At 37.5% G+C, this 17,942-nt stretch overlaps 1 protein-coding gene across 17 annotated transcripts in view; it reads left to right on the top strand.

Moving 5' to 3' along the window:
* Positions 1 to 17,942, top strand: part of ANK3 (ankyrin 3) — a 558,892-nt gene that overhangs the window by 524,103 nt on the left and 16,847 nt on the right. For 9 of the 17 annotated variants that reach the window (XM_075130811.1, XM_048856231.2, XM_075130812.1 and 6 more), the window contains 5 exons: positions 120 to 194; positions 1,202 to 1,333; positions 2,990 to 3,133; positions 6,237 to 6,327; positions 10,322 to 10,697. In XM_075130811.1, the coding sequence (XP_074986912.1) occupies positions 120 to 194; positions 1,202 to 1,333; positions 2,990 to 3,133; positions 6,237 to 6,327; positions 10,322 to 10,697 (818 nt within the window). Of the gene's footprint in view, positions 1 to 119; positions 195 to 1,201; positions 1,334 to 2,989; positions 3,134 to 4,725; positions 5,093 to 5,642; positions 6,328 to 10,321; positions 10,698 to 15,091; positions 15,197 to 17,942 lie in introns of those variants that run through there. The other 8 variants (XM_048856234.2, XM_075130814.1, XM_075130816.1 and 5 more) reach the window with 3 other exon arrangements.

The following is a 17,942-nucleotide window of genomic DNA, read 5'->3' as shown; positions in this document are numbered from 1 at the left end:
TCATTTTAGTATACAATCTGAACACCAGCAACTTGGTAAAATTAAAATATTATAAACTATTGTCCAGTGTTGTAGGTTTCTTTACAAAATCTTTTTAATCAAGAAATTGTAAATCACAGGTCCACAGAGTCCATGTGAACGAACAGACATAAGGATGGCAATTGTAGCTGATCATCTGGGACTTAGCTGGACAGGTACGTTTTTATGCTGTCAGACTGAAATTGAACTTAGCAATTATTTTTGCAGATCATCTTTTATAGTCGAGTACCACAAGTTCTTTATCGACTTGACCATATTCAGTTCCCATAGAAGTCACTCAGGATTGAGGGTTCTGTGCACATTGTCGGCGGTGCTCTCTAACTCCCAAAAGTGGAGTCCGTATCAGTTTGTTGTAAATTATTAAACATTTCAATAGATTTTCAGTTAAAAGAAGAAACCTCGCAGGAAGTGCTAATGGTAGAATTGTCTTGTCATTGATCAGTAAATAAACAAACACTTTTATTTAAAATGGTGAAAAAAATTTATTCTCCTTAAATCTTGTTCTGGGAATAGTTGGCACAAATGGGTTGAGAGGGTTGAGAACCTGCTGGCTGGACACTCATCTGGTGTAATATGGCATTTCCTGTTGTCCTGTGTCCTGATTTTCCAAAGCACTGAGCACCACAAGCTCCCAATGGCTTCAGCAACATTTACAGGTGTTCAGCATCTCTGAGAATAAGGCCCATAACAGTAATTGTAGTAGTCCTGCAGTTCTACACCGTACAGCAATGCAAATCAACTTGTATCATAAACTCAGCTTGTTGTACTGTGTCACCCTGTATCAGTGATTATAGTGTAGATGAAGAGTGATATGTAGTAATCTGGATATCAAGCATATATAGGATACAAGATTTTAAAAATCAACAGCAATGAGGTAACCTCTGCAGAGATTTTGTTCACAATTTTTACCTTACAGCAGTGTGTGTACTTGATACAGGTATGATAATACCTACCAGGGATATGATTACAAGATATGGCATGATGTCTTTCTGTGAAATGTTAATACCCCTGGTTGTAATTATCTCATAAATTAATTATAAACTATGTTTCAGATTTTTTTTACATTAATTCATCTGTGTGACCGAATAAAACTGTTACTTTTACAGAATTGACAAGATAAGACTCACATGATGATAATGGTATATTTTTTCTTGCTTTATAGAACTGGCAAGAGAACTGAATTTTTCTGTGGATGAAATTAATCAAATCCGTGTAGAAAACCCAAATTCTCTGATTGCTCAGAGTTTCATGTTATTAAAAAAATGGGTTACCAGAGATGGGAAAAATGCTACAAGTAAGTTCAGAGCAGTTATTGTTGGTTATAAATTATACACAACTTCATATGTTGCCATATTCTAAATAGTGTAGTTCCCATCATCTTTATTATTTGGACATGAATATGAAAACGTCATAAAGCTTTTCTAAGTAGCACTCATGAAATAACATTTCCTGCTCTAGCTATTTTTACCAGGGTTAAAGAAATTACAATATGTATTCACTTGGTAATTACCGTATCTGTTTATGTAGTTGCTTCATTTGAATCGTTGCATACTGGAAGAGAAGAGAGAGGGTAAACCTTCACTTCTTGGCCTTCATAGTAGGACAGTCGTGTCCTCTACCATCTTCCAACTCATACATTCCTAGTTTAGCTCAGTTAAATCTCCGTCCTAGCTCTCCCGATCAGCTCCAATATGTGTCACTGGCCTGATCCGTCTTCTGAATGCCTGTTATTCTCCAGGCATATGTAAAGGAATGAGGATAATTGAGGATAAGTTTTCTTCAAGTTTTCAACTGTCCTTTTTCACTAGTTTTGTCACTAAAACCGCTGACAAATGTGTACTGTTTATAAGTACTCAGCCTGTACCCTGGGATGGGCTGCATGTGTTAGCAGGACAGAATCCCCTGTAAGAGGTTGCAGAGTGGATGCTGAACCACCCTGTTGCCATTATTGCAGCCATTATACATGCTGAGCCCTCCCCCTCCCGCACGATGTATGGGTTTGGCCGGTGAGTCTGGAGAGTTGTGATTCCACCAGCCATGCTCTATCATCACCCCTAGTCCCCTGCAAAAGATGCAGATGCACTGTATGGACTTCCCCACCAGACCCATCCCTGTTTCAGCTGAGCTGCACTGATTTCACTTTGTTCAGATCCTTCTCTGCCTGGGAGAGGGAGAGGACCCTTTCTGTCCCTAGATCTTTAGGGGGCATATCTAATAATTTAACAGAAATAAAAATCTGAAATGTAAGGATGAATGTGAAAGGGATCCATCCCTTAGGGTCATTTGCAGAAATACCATCTGCCCAACAAGATTTCTCTACATCTAAATACCATCACATTTATTAGAGAGATGGGGTGGGTGAGGTAATATATCTTTTATTGGACCAACTTCTGTTGGTGAAAGAGACAAGCTTTCAAGCTACCCAGAGTTCTTCCAAAAGCTTGTCTCTCTCACCAACAGAAGTTGGTCTAAATAAAGGATATGATTACCTCACCCATCCTGTCTCTCTAATACAATGGTACTGACGTGGCTACAGCAAAACCACACATCCCATTTATTGATCATTAGCCCTATGTTCAGTCACCTGTTGTTCCAAAGTCTACCATGGTATCCTTAGTGGAAGGATATTTTGTTCTTATAGTGAGGAAATATATTCTTTAGAAAACCTCTGGTCTCAGTCATGTTGCTTCTAATGATGGCATCAAAAACAATGTAATTACCTTGTGAAAGAGAATCATACTAGACATTGTATGCCTCATATAAATATGCCACAGAATGATTTTAGACAAGCTAATAAATATAACTTTCCAGAACCAAACAAAAGCACTAAGGTGAAACATATGTCTCAGCATCTTTTAATTAATCCAGTATAATTGAGACTGAGGTAAACAATTACATAGCTCAAAGATAACTGAGTTTTTTTTCTGATGTTACTTATTATATTTTCCAGCTGATGCCTTAACCTCTGTATTGACAAAAATTAACCGAATAGATATTGTGACCCTGTTGGAAGGACCAATATTTGATTATGGAAACATTTCAGGCACCAGAAGTTTTGCAGATGAAAATAACGTTTTTCATGATCCCGTTGATGGTAATTGAATTATGTGCACATATTTATTTCAGTAATATGTCCAATAATACAGAAAAATATTATAAACAGACCTTTTCTCAAAAGACAGTAAATTGTGAAGGACTAATTAATTTCTTTTCATTTTAAAGTTTTTTTTTTTCTCTCTTCAAAATCACAATTATGGTACTTAGAATTGCTTTGTTTTTTAAAAGTTCATAAATGCAATATGAAATGCAAAACTCTAATACACATTTGTATAGTATTTTCAACTTTCATTTTATGTCAGCTTGTGTCTCAAAAGGTAAGGGTCCAATCCTGAAAATATACACATGAAAAAAGTTGTTCCCACTAATTTCAATGTAGATTGATCAGGCACTTCAGTGTTTTTCAATTTCAATTGTCAAATGAAAAATCATACACTTAGACAGTTGCTCATGCATTAAAAATTATTTGTAATGTAGATGGTGGTATACTGTCCCCCACACACTACCAGGAGAAAAGGTATCTGTCAGTCTCATCTCCATAAATTAGGCATTAGGAAATCTTCTCCTAAAAATAAATGAGTGGTTAGTAATGGCATGTACACTAAAATAATTTGCAATTTACTGATATGCAGCTTTGAGAAAAATGAATTTATTCATAATTTATACTTGAGGACTTTCAGAAATTAAACCTTCATTTTCCATATATAAAATGGCAATATAAAATTTTTTCATGAGAAAATATCAATTTTACATAAGTGGAAACTTGTAATAGTTTTCACCCTACAACTATACAAGATAATTATAGAGTAATTTGGGTTAATTTTGAGCCAGATATTGAAAGTCAAGAATTGCAGGACAAATGGTGTTCTGATTATACAACAGAATAGCAATAAGCAAATGTATACTTTGTATTTGTCCTGTGGAGCCACTAATTACTGCTATTTCTTTTTTGAAATTACCTTTAAGATACACTGGTGGCACTGGTCACCTAATCTCTGATTTAAAACCCTGTCAATCTTAAAATCTTATATACAATTCAAGTCTTATGTACAAAACATCCTCTTTTGTATATATTTTCTTCAAATGTGTATTGGTCTTAATCTTCTTCCTGCATTACACTGGGATTTTCTGATCATTAGACTATATAAGTTTAATGTGCTCCATTATTCAGCAGCAGCTTTGTTCATTGAATCATTGCATTGCAGGAATAATTTTCTGTTTACATTTTAAGAAAATTCCTCTTGAAATGTTGCTTGTGCCTTTTAATCGTAGCAGCAGTGTTTTTATAAAGAAAATGTGCTTCTCCACAGTTACTTTCTGTCTCTCCTCTTCTCTTCTCCTCACCTTCCTCAAATTTCCTTTCCTCACCAAGACCAGACCGCTCTTTACCTTTCTCTCAGCTGATACAGAAAAAATCCTGTTGATACACCTCCCTCAACAGGCACCACAATGTGAACTTAACCCCCAAACATGTCTTCCTTTCCTAGGATATTCAGCCTAATATTTGTTTACTGGAGTGTAAATTTACATTTCATTGTCATTCATTTGTGTGTATTCAGTCTAATCCTTGAGAATGATTTTCCCATGTCTTCATTACTTATCTTTTCTTTTCTCTCTTTATTTGATCAGTGTTTCTGATTGTACCCATGTCACCAAGATCTCCTCAGTCTCCAAGATCACCAAGATCTCCTTACTCACTACAATCCTCTCATCTATATAACTTTACTGTACCAGAAATTTTTATATAGATTCTTCCCCTGTTGTGTTTGTGATCTGTAATCCTTTTCCTGACACCTTTTTTTTTTAGATTTTATTCTGCTGTATTTTAAGATCTACTCTTCTTTCTTAGCCACACTGAGATTCATTTCTATTCTTTGTTCCTTAACAATTATATTCTTGTGGCACAGTGATTAAATTGGAGTATACTAGTGCACAGTATTGTAAGTATTGTGTAATTTTTAAAACTAGGATATTAAAAATGTGGACCTGTTTTAGACATAGATATCTGCAACAACAACAAAAATACCCCTACCCACACACACACAACACACAACACAACCTGGCTGTCCAGCATTATGAGCAGATTCTTCCTTTAGATTATATTCATTAAGTTTGCATGAACCAAAACAAAGAGAGCGAGAGTTACATAATTTGGCCACAAAATACCATGTTAGATATAAAGGACCACCAACTCTATCCATATTGATTCCATTTGTTTGCTCATGCGTCAGTGTGCTGTAGCTATAAAAATGTTAAAGTGGCTGCAAAACCATTCATTAGAACCTTTACAGAGTGTTGATTTCTGAAGAAGCAAAAGCAGTAGCTGCCACCATTTTAGCAACTAGCCATTTTCGCTACTCTAATTTGTGTTGCATCCATTTAGGGTAAACCAATAAATCTGGCAAATTTACATTCACACTTAAATGGCTACATCATCTCATTTTAATATTTTCATATTTTCTATAATTCATCAATCATTTTACATGTTTACTTATGTATTGCTCCATACTTCATTGCAGTCAGTCCAAATGTACTGTCTTCCTTAGGTTATCCCACCATTCAAGTGGAACTGGAAACTCCCACTGGGTTGCGCTTCGTGCCACCCACCCCTTTCCATCAAGATGATTTCTTTAGTGATATCTCTAGTATAGAGTCACCCCTTAGAACTCCTAGTAGACTGAGTGATGTGTTAGTGACTTCACAGGGAAATATAGACGGTACAGCATCAGGACCTCCAGTGGTGATTGAAGAAGACACTTCACTGGAAGACAACAAACCTGATTTCTCAGTACCTAAAGAAAGAACACCTAAAGATATGTCTGTAGGCCAGAGCCATTTGGAGGAAGTGGACCTGAATGATTATCCTCGGTATCTTGGTAGTTATGGTGGGATATCAAAAGATGCTAAGTACTCAAAACAAATACAGAGTGAAGAGACTAGTCAAACAGGAGTGAGAACTGAACAGCATGAGAGAGAAAAGTCTGGTACTGATGAGGAGATGACAGAAGAAAAGCTTAAATCTCTGTTTGAGGACATTCATCTTGAAGAAGGAGTTGAGTCTGAGGAGATGACGGAAGAAAAAGTGTGGTCTATTCTTAAAGATGTTCAGCAAGCAGAACAGGAAATGTCTTCAATTACAGGTTGGCAGAGTGAGGCATCAAGTGTCCACATTGAACCACCAACACCTGGGCGCAGAATAAGTGGTGAACTACTAGATCGGCTAGATGATAGGTAAGGATCTGGAATATAGATATTTGTCTCCAAATAAATCATTTTCAATTTTATTTTCACCTCCAGATGTTAGATTTCTAAAAAAAGCCTTCTGAAGTTAGTCAAGTTCATAGCTTGGTTTTAATGTATGTGCATTTCTCACACAAGTCTGGAACACTATCAACAAGGTCCAAGAAAATATATATAATTTTAAATACCTATCATCATTTGGGTCAGATAATTATGCTTTATCTTCTGTTAGATGTAGATTACGTTTTCTATAAAGGTCTGATCCAAAGCCCATTAAAGCCAGTGGAAACACTCCAAAAGTCATTTAGGTCAACTGATCAAGCCCTTAATAAATATCTTGCAACTATGCTTCTCTCCCACTGACAGGTTTAGAATTAGAATAACTTAAAAAACCATTTCTGACAACTAAATATCTAAAGCCAACATTTAAATAATTTGTAAAATATAATAGGTGTCTTAAAGGATGGCATATAACAGGCTTAAGCATCCTCACAGCAAGCAAGAATTTTACTAGTTGCTTAAATGACAGTGCAAATAAAAAGTTAAAAATCAATATTCACTAAACTATGCTGTTTAAGAATAGACGGTCTTTTAAATGCTATGTCTATGTCACAACAATACTGAAAAAAGTAATTAACAGAGGTTAGATCTATGTTGGAGCTGGAGGTGTAATTCCCAGTTTGGGTAGACATACTTGTGCTAGCACGGATCAAGCTAGCATGCTAAAAATGTCCATTTGGCATGGTAACACGAGTAGGCATGGTAACACAGGATAGGTTAACCACCCTAGTATGTACCTATGTTTCAGACAGGATCATACTCGTCTGGTTAGCCCACTGCACTGCTATTTTAACACACTGGTTGATCACAGCTAACAAAGGAATGTTTACCCACATTAGAAATTATACTTCCAGCTCCAGTGTAGACATACTGTAAGTATGGTTAGCTTATTGTTTATTTATTCATGCCCCCTACCCAGTGTTCCCTTCCACATCCACAAATGAATTGGTGTCTGTGCCTTGCTCTTGTGGGTTCTCGTCTACAACCCAATTAAGCCAGAAGTAAGTTGTGCTGCTTTCCGCTCCATAATGTGGAACTAGGACCAACGGTGTTAGTATCCTGGGGTAGCTGTACAAAGGAAAGAAGCCTCTACATGGATGTCTCCTACCTGCTTCAGATCTCCAAAAACAGGCAGATTTTGAGGAATGGGAGGGCAACCCGCCTGCTATTTATGCAGAAATACCGTAGAAGAAAACACCACATTCATGGCATTTCCACTCCCATACAGAGAGACTCAAGCACAAATAATAATCAAGCCTGCAATAATATACTTCAGAATACAATCCCAGTAAAATGTATTCATTCTACCATGTGCATGAACTACTCTAGTACTTAGATGATCATCTGTAGTTCATTTTCTGAACAAAAGTGTAAAGCTCACTGGCAATCATGCAACAAGTGCACTTTTTGGAGTCTCCCTTCAACCAGTCTTCACTTCCCGTTTGTCATTTTCTTTGCTGCATTGTCATAATTTATAGGAACATAGCTATGCTGCATCCCTTTTTAAACAATTCTTCACAAGAAATCTGAGAGCTCTTTGGGACAGGGACAGCTCTTACCACATTGTGGATACTACCAGAATACAAATAAATATAATAACAATAATTAATAACAACAGTAATAAGTAGATTTGACCCTTAAGAGTCTCTGAAATAATATATCAGGATTGGTAGTTAATGTGTCTGTTTCAGAGCTAGGTGTTTCCAGTGTCGTTGATGATATTTCTTTTCCATTTTTTAAAAGTAAATGTATTTTTATTTAAAATCATTTAAACAGATTTATGCAGAAGCAAAATATGAACTATGGACAAACAATAAATAAACACTTTATAAAAGCAGAGTCCTGCACTGCTCCACTTCCATTCCCACACCACTCCCTAAATCTCTGTTCCTCTTGCTTGTATATCTTTGTTTTTCCACAAGTAAGGGGTTAATTTTTGCCATATCCCAAATTCTTCAGGATTGTAATGAATCTTATAAATAAGATGCTTATATGAAATAACTTCTGTCACATCAGCCTACCACACCTTTTTAAAAATGGGGCAGAAGAGATTGTCTTCTTTCCAAGGATGAATTGCTTTGCAGAACCAAGGGCATTCATAGTCTATTTCTTGAAAGACTTTGTAGTCCCATGCCTGATATTTCATATGTGGTGGTGAGGTGTAAGGAGCTACTGTAGCTGTTGCCCATTGTATCTACCAAGTCTCTCAACTTGATATTTAGGCTGGATCCTTCGTTCTTAATTTGCACCTTTCAAGAGTGATATCAATTTAAGGGGCAAAATCCACAGCTGGTATAAATCAGCAGAGCTCCACCAATTTACACACCTGAGGATCTGGCTTAAAACATTTTGAGATACTTATTAAGAGCTAGATCCTCTCTCATTAAATTCATTGGGAGTTTTGCCATTGACTTTAGTGGATGCAGGATTTAAGTGATAAGAAATTCAATAATACAATGTGAACGATCTAATATTGGTATGATTTATCCAGAAATAAATTGGATTAATTGAGAAATATACCTAGTTCAGGAGATACTGTACCTGATTAAATAAATTACAGACAGAATACTTAAATGTGTAATTATGTCTTGTTAGCAGGATGTTTATTCTGTTCCTTTAGCAACTTGATACAGTTTATTTACCAACTTTGTAGTTTTCTCAGAAAAGAGCTAATTATTTGAGCATCAGTGATGTATTGAAAAAAGAAAAGGAGTACTTGTGGCACCTTAGAGACTAACCAATTTATTTGAGCATAAGCTTTCGTGAGCTGCAGCTCACTTCATCGGATGCATACTGTGGAAACTGCAGAAGACATTATATACACAGAGACCATGAAACAATACCTCCTCCCACCCCACTCTCCTGCTGGTAATAGCTTATCTAAAGTGATCACTCTCCTTACAATGTGTATGATAATCAAGGTGGGCCATTTCCAGCACAAATCCAGGTAAATGGCCCACCTTGATTTTCATACACATTGTAAGGAGAGTGGTCACTTTGGATAAGCTATTACCAGCAGGAGAGTGAGTTTGTGTGTGTGGTTTTTGGAGTGGGGTGGGGGGTGAGAAAACCTGGATTTGTGCTGGAAATGGCCCACCTTGGTTATCATACACATTGTAAAGAGAGTGGTCACTTTGGATGGCTATTACCAGCAGGAGAGTGAGTTTGTGTGTGTGTGGGGGGGGGGGGGGCGCGGAGGGTGAGAAAACCTGGATTTGTGCTGGAAATGGCCCAACTTGATTATCATACACATTGTAAGGAGAGTGATCACTTTAGATAAGCTATTACCAGCAGGAGAGTGGGATGGGAGGAGGTATTGTTTCATGGTCTCTGTGTATATAATGTCTTCTGCAATTTCCACAGTATGCATCCGATGAAGTGAGCTGCAGCTCACGAAAGCTTATGCTCAAATAAATTGGTTAGTCTCTAAGGTGCCACAAGTACTCCTTTTCTTTTTGCAAATACAGACTAACACGGCTGTTACTCTGAAACAAGTGATATATTGAGGTATACGGCCAAATTCAGGCAGAAACTTCAGGGTAGTAAGTAGCAATCAACCAATAGTGTCAGGTGAGTATATATCTCATATATTCATAAGGCCACGTGGACCTCATTTATTCCTCTTCCCCTTCCACCCCCCCAACTGGAAAGGGCTCAGAATAAAAACATGTGGCCTGATTTTCAGTGTTCAATAGGAACTATAAATTCTCAATGCCTTTGCAAGTGAGACCACTCAGGCAGAAACTACTGTACCCAATACAGGAATATTAAATAGCTTGACGTTCACATACTAAATTTAAATCTTAGCTTCTTTTTTTAAAAAGTACAAACTGAGAATATAGGCATCTTACCAGCAAGCTAATTGTTTGGCATTTCTGAAAGCGGTTTGAACATTGTGTGATTGTTTGTTCTTTATCTTTTGTAGCCCTGACCAATGTAGGGATTCTATTACCTCATACCTGAAAGGAGAAACTGGGAAAGTTGAAGCCAATGGAAGCCGCACAGAAACTACAACAGAAGTAAAGACTAAATCTTATGTTCAAGAGTCTATAAACAAAGTGGGAAAACAGAGTGACAAGGAAACTCTGAAACCAAAAACACGAAGTTCTGTCCATACTGAAGAGCAAACATTATTAACAGCATATCAGAAATCTTTAGAAGAGACCAGCAAGCCAACAGTAGAAGAGCCTAAAACCTCTGTGCCTGTCAGCATGAAGAAGATGAGCTGGAAAACTCCTGAAGATAGCAAGCCAAGAGCAAACATCCAGGAAGAGGCAGGAGCAGCAACGTCTGAACAAAAGGTATGTCCTGCAATTATTAATCTTCTAGTTGAATACGCATTAATCGACACAAAGTTTTGTAAACTTATAGTGAAATTTGTTTTGTTAACTCATTTTTCTCCCTTTTAACACCAATTTGGTATGATTAATTTACTAAATTACAATAATGGAAATTAATGGTTCAACCACTGAGTTTTGACATATAAGTGGCAAGGTGAAATAGTGTTGGGGCATCAAGGAGCAATTATGGCTTCCTAATTCTCTGCCTGGTTCCCAGCCTTGCCGCCTTGGCTGCTCTAAGCTGCATCAGGAAGCAACAGTTGCAATGGACTATGTCTCCTTCCCACCTCTGACATGCCTGCTGTGCTGGTAGCTGTGTCAAGGGTGGTGCCAGGAGTTAGCTTCCATGGTTCTGTTCCTACAAGAGAGATGCAGATGGTTTCCGTTCTTTGTGCCATTAAAACGAACAGAGCAGGGCAGAAAATCTTCCCCGCCTGTTTTTTCACTACATTCATTTTCAGGAAAATACTTTATCTATCTAGTGAAATTTAACTTAGTATTTGTGCTTTGTTCCCCTGACACACTCATCCATGCTGCAAATGCACAAGGCCAAGCTGTGTGGTCCTGCACTGGCCTACAGAAAATTACCAGTGTACAAAGCACTTCTCTAGGATAGGACATGCTCTTTCATCTAGTGATAGGTGTGGTCTACTGCCTCCCCTTCAGTTTTACATTGCATGTCCCTACTTTGCATGTCCCTAAATACTTATTGGGCCTCTGGGTGTTCCACCCACAGCATCCTTCCAGCCAGTTGTCTGCTCAAGATGGAATTTTAGTGCAACTCTCAACAGCTGATTTCCTTCCCGCAGCCTAATTAAGTTTGTTCAAATAATTGTTTACAGCACGACAGTTCTGTTCTGTGAAGCCAGACAGCTGGAAGGTTGCCATTGGATAAACAATAAGGCCACCAAGGAGCTAATGATCTATAAAATAGCTAAGAAAAATCTCAAGGCAGAGGTGTTGGAGTTTCTTCTATCTCCCTTTGTCCTCTATACAGGGACTCTATTTTACTGAGGGCAATAGATTAAGGAATTATAAATATTAAGTGATCCATGTAAATATATCTTGGAATTTGTTTGCAATGTAACTTTTTTATTTGTAGTATGTACTAAATTTTTTCATAACATGATACAGTAAATTAGTTGTAATTTAGTTCATTTTAAAGTGCTCCCTAGTTGTTTTACCCCGTGTCCCTTTATACCTGGTAACATTATCATTCTTAACATTTATGTACTGTACTGTTGTATTTCATTCTTATTTATTAGTCTGTTGACACATCTAAAGCTGTAAAGTCCTTTACAGGCATTAACTAATTAATTCTCTTAACACCCCTGTAAGGTAAAGACCTGATCCAAAGCTAGTTGAATCAATGATGTGATTCCTACTTACTTCAATGGACTTCGCATCAGAACTTATGAATGTAGTATTGTCCTCATTTTAAAAAAATGGGAATACTGAGGTAGGCAGCATAAGTGACTTAACCAAGGCCACAAATTGAATCACTGGCAGAATAGGCACCAGAATTCAGGAGTCTTGACTCCCAGATTCAGGTTTAGTAAACTAGACCCAAATGTCTCTCCTTATTTTTTAAAAATTTTAAACAAAAATAGTGTAAAAACCCTTCATTCTATTTGCATGTCCACCAGGTGGTTACCCAAGTGTCAGAAAACAGGCAGTTGGCCACTTTTTATTCTCAGGCTCTTCTCACTTTTGAAGATTCTATGCTGTAATGTGGGAAAAATAAATGTGTGCGTATTTTCAAAACTGCTTTCAGCACTTCTCTTGTAGCATCCAGTAGAGGGTGATATTTCTCTCTCTCTCTCTCTTCCTCCCCCAAATAACACGTAAGTCACCTTAATGACACAACCTTTGAATAAGCTGGATACTGCAGAGCTATGTGATTTCTGAGTCTCTGAAAGCCTGTAAGACTACCAAACAGTTTGCTAGAATTGACTAGTGACTTTACTATTATGGTACATCAGTGAAGGCATGGGTTCTTCTGGTTTTTCTAATTTCTTTGATCTGAATGATTTGTAATCAGTAGTTAGTTACTTGAGCAATCGGGTTCCAAGTGAGCTATCACATACACTCACTTGAAAAGACAGGGAGATTACCACTGTAATATATCTGGGAGGTATTCTTCAGAAGTGATCTGTAAAGGAAAAAAGAAATCATAGTCTGAGTGGGAAAATAGATGGACTTCAGGAAAAAATTACTGCACAATTTCAATTATTGCACAAAACATTTGTCATTGAGGATGGAAAAGGACATTAAGAAGGAGCCTGGAGTTGGCAGTGGGATATGGTCTTTCATCATTAGGCCACCGTTTCAAATTTTGGCCCAGAGTATTCATGGATGGAAATCAAACCATGACTGTTGGGTAACTGTTTGCTTGCCTGTGTGAAATGAGTTGGTGGCCTAGTTCCTAGTGAACGGGTTCCACATTACAGAAACCATCGCTACAGTTTCATTAACTCCCACCTTTATAGCTGGCCAAGATTCTTCAGAGAACCCTCCAAAACATGGTTTTGAGACATACTGGCATGGTGAGGGAATTCTCTTCTGCCGCTGCCCCAGCTGTACCATGTTCAAAGAATAGGTGCTGTGGCTGCACCTTTCACAAGCATCAGGTTCACATGAATTTTATCTTAAATAAAAAGGCTCAGAACTGTTAAACATTATTCCTGTTGGAGTGCTCTAACAGTGTCATGGCTGCTCCAAATGCAATGGTGGTAAAATTCCATCATAACTAAAAGAAGACACTTTAACCCCTTAATTAAAGGGGGCATTCTTTCTCCGACATCTTTGTGGTTTTGGGGAATCCATTTTTGTTTCCTATCACTTTTTATTATCGTAATTAAATTAATTTGATTTATTTATTTGGATAGCAGCAATAGTGTGGTTGGCACATTACAGATAGGTTTGCATTGTCTTGAGATGTTCAGCTGTTTGCATTTCTTTGCTTTGAATATTCCTTTTCTGTTTATCTCTCTCTCTCTCTCTCTCTCTCTCATGCTTGCTTTCTTTGCTTTCTAGATCATTTCTGAGAATACTCTTTGTTTGACATGCTGGGCTGGATAGACAAAAAGGAAGAGAGGTTTAATATATTTAGTTAGCAGAATTTTAATAAGTAATGGTGTTCCTTTTCTCTCTTGACTTTAGAGTCGTATTGAATAATTGTAGAGATAATTACCATATTTCTAGATTCATAAAAAATGTGGCTGATACCTGACCAAGTTTTCAGACTGGTCTCTACCCCTGCACTGTGCCTGTAGCATATGCACTCATTTTACTGCCACAGCCACCTGTATGCACACTAAAAAAAATTTCATGGTTTGTGGAAGTGCACACTTGAGTGTATGCAGAGAACAGGCAGTGTACGCATCCCAGTGTATGCAAAGAACAGGCACATGGCCACATGCTCAGATTTTTGTGATCACAAGTAGGCATTGTGGTCTGAATACTCATTTTACTGTACCAAGACAATGTCACAATTTGATCTTTCTAATTACTTCATTAGTTTTTTTAAATAAATACAGACTGTTTGTAATTAGCCCTGGAATTATTTGATACGATTTGAAATCAGATAAATTTTGAGTGGGAAAGCCATTTACTCAATAAAATTCTACAAGTGAAAAATACCGATGTATTATTTCCATGAATCTTGACTGGTGTTTACTGTTTAATCATTCAGGAGGTAACTGGCTTATTACGCTCATGGATCCTGTACAGTTTCATCCCTTTCTACCTACCCCCTCCCATTTCTAAGATTCCATTTCCTGTTTAGGGCCTTACCCAGTGCTCACAGAAGTCAGTGGAAAGATATCAGTGGGCATTGGTCATGTTCATAGTTCAGAAACCATTAACTGCTTTGTTTCCTCGGGCAGGAAATGGAACGATCTCTTACAGAACATTATGGACCAAGATTTCTAGCATTGGTTTTGTTCAAACTGCTAATTCTTGAGCATAATTTTGCAAAAAGTTGTAACTTGTGGTTTGTTTGTTTTTTCTCACATCCATATTTTGTAAAAGTTAGTATAATTTTAAGTAAGATGCTTAAGATTCATTTGTTCAAATGCATTTTAGGATCTCATTATTTGTCCTGTATTAAAAAAAAAAAGCTTTAAAAGCATTTAAGATACGTCATAGATGGAATATTTATCAAACTAAAGCACAGCAAAGAGCAAAAAAGACCCCACAATAAATTAATGTGCAAGATTGCAGACACCACATACATGGTACATATAGGATGAATTAAGATTTGTGATAATCTTTTCTTTCTCCTGGGTGTTCCTGCTCAGAATGTTTTGTCTTTTAAATGTGCTGTTAAAATATACTAAAACTGCCTTTATCAGGAATTTAGTGACAGTGACAGTGACATTGAGATTCAGAGTGAGTCGAGCTCAGATGAGGAACAGAGAATCACTACAAGAGTTTATCGCCGGCGTGTGATTCTGAAGGTATCCTGTGATTTTAGTTCTGGAGGTACCACTGGCATGGATTTGGTCTTGACTGCTGTGCTAATGTTCAGTGTTAGTCATATTAGACTCCCTCTTGTAATGTGCTTTCCATTTCTGGTATGTATTTACAATTAAAATATTAGGTAGTCTTTCTTTGCTTAATCTCCAGGCTTATGGTTGTCTTCTGGTGGGAAACAACCACACAGCGTTGCCTTTTTGTCTCTCTTAATGCCATTGTGTTCTGCATAGCATCATTAACACAGTCACTATATATAGTGAGATATAATGCTATATGGACATAGTTAGATATAATGAAACCTTCAGGGTTGATAACCACTTTCCAAGCATGTCTGGTATGGGACAGAATGTATGCACACAGGGCATGTATGATATATTTTGGTTTTTCTTAATTTTAATTGCATAAATCACAAGTAAAACACATTCTGTAACATTCCGTAAGGGTAGGATTTAGAAACATAAGACCTATTGATGTTCCATGGGACTTGTGTTCCTAAATCCCTTAGGTGCTTTTGAATCTCTTTCCCAACCGATATTTGGGCCTGATCCAAAACCTGTTGAAGTCAATGAGAGTCTTGAGTGGGTTTTGGATTAATCCTTGTTTGATGTTTTTACAACAACATGTTGATGGAATGTATTCACAGATATAATAATACTTAATAATGTGGTGTCATGTAAATAAATACAGTTGTTGTGTATATTTTGTTATACACTCAAATAATTAGCTGTTACTTGCCCTAGAACAGTGGTGTTCAACCTGTGGTCCGTGGACTCCTGGGTGTCAGCAGACTATGTGTAAGGGGTCCGCAAAAGGTTATTGTTACTATAGAAAGTGGTTTTCAACCTATGGTCCGTGGACCCCTGGGGGTCTGCAAACTATGTCTAAGATTTCCAAGGGGGATCTGTACCTCCATTTCAAATTCTGTAGGGGTCTGCAAATGAAAAAAGATTGAAAACCACTGCCCTAAAACATTTACATAGTCAAAGATTATGTCAACACTATGAACTAGGGCTGTGACTCCCATGCTGGCATATAAATACAGATATGTATTTGGCATGGCTAAGCCATGCCTCTGCTGCTGCTACCTGTATTACCATGACTACACTGCTATTTATACTTGTGCTAGCTTAATGAGAACTAGCACCAGTATTTGTATGCGAGTAGGGGAATCACACCCCTAGCTTGTAATGTAGACATAGCCAAAAATGTCTGTATCTAAAACATGAATTTTAATATTCAGTTATTTGTAGGATTTTCTTGTACGTTTTTATTGAAAAACAGTGATGAGGCCAGAAAGACAGAGCTGCTGTCATGCTTATATAGCTGATGCTATAGTGATGGAATTTACCTGTGATATAATAGTTATTTTAGTAGCATAAATTCCAGCTATTCATGGCATTTCAAATCTGCCTTTTTGGATTAATATTTGTACGTTTATGGAAAGGGGGAATGCATGGGGGAGGAAGGGGAGGGAGAGCTCAGTGGTTCGAGCATTGGCCTGCTAAACCCAGGGTTGTGAACTCAATCCTTGAGGGGGCCATTTAGGGATTTGGGGCAAAAAGTGGGGATTGGTCCTGCTTTGAGCAGGGGGTTGGACTAGATGACCTCCTGAGGTCCCTTCCAACCCTGATATTCCTATGATTCTATGCGTCTATGATTCTTAATACTGGTCAGTTCTACCTCCTCTCTATGATATGAAAACACACTGCTTTCCAGACGTATTGATCTCTCCAAGATGCAGGCCCTTGTTTAATACCATACATTATATGCCTCTTCAGTTTATCAGTCATGTTCCCTTCTTTAAAATCCAAGGGAGGCTTGCCGGGGTGATGGCTGGATATTCCTCCCTCCCTCCCTCTCTCCCTTTGTGTTCTGTTCAATACTTCTCACTGGTTTGTTGTTTTAGAGGCTGTAGCAATAGGAGACTGGGGCAATTTTTTTTTTTTAAGTACCAAAAATTCAAGTTCTAGAATTGAACTGCCCCAGAGGCCAGTGTTCTCTTTTCCAGTTAAATCATGCTGCCTCAGACAACTCGCCTGGCCCATTGTAGTACTGATCCTATATATTATGGTTTGGAGCAAGTACTGTATTATCTTTAAATAGGGACACCCTTGACATGCTTGTTCACTTTTTACTCCATTGAAGTCATTAGAAGTTTTTCCTGAGTCAGAACTGGGTAAGGATTTCAGGATTTGGCTCTTAGTGTTGGGTCCTTATCTTGATTCAGTCCTATTTTTCCATATCAGTAATAGCAAATGAAAGCAGGTGATTACAGGCTTGGCCGCTCCACCATGGAATAGCTCTTGTGCAGAGGGTTGCACATGTGACATTTTTACTGTAGTTTATATTGATTACTGTCTCATCGCTACATTAAAAGTAATAGAGGTTCCAGGTATCCCACAGAGGTGAAATTTGATCACCCCTGGACTAAGGATAAATTCAATCTTGTGGAAAAAGAATTCACTGGATGACTCCACAGGTAATGTTAGGACTAAATTACTTTATTGACTTTCTCATTTCTTTATTTCTGTTTTGTTCCTTTATATGTTGTTGTTTTTTCTATTACTTATTATTTGCTACGTACAGTTATTGTGCTCTTCTCTGTTCAAAATATGGAGAAAGTCATTTCCCTGTCCAAGGAAAGTATGATCGAAGGGCACAATCTCGTGAAGTGCTGAGTATTCTCAAACTCAACTCCCATTTGTATATAGCACTTTACAGGATTGA

This window comes from Caretta caretta, chromosome 7, assembly GCF_965140235.1.
Source record: "Caretta caretta isolate rCarCar2 chromosome 7, rCarCar1.hap1, whole genome shotgun sequence".
NCBI lineage: Eukaryota > Metazoa > Chordata > Testudines > Cheloniidae > Caretta > Caretta caretta.
Note: the sequence above shows the minus strand (reverse complement) of the source record. Positions and strands in the feature narration are given on the sequence as shown.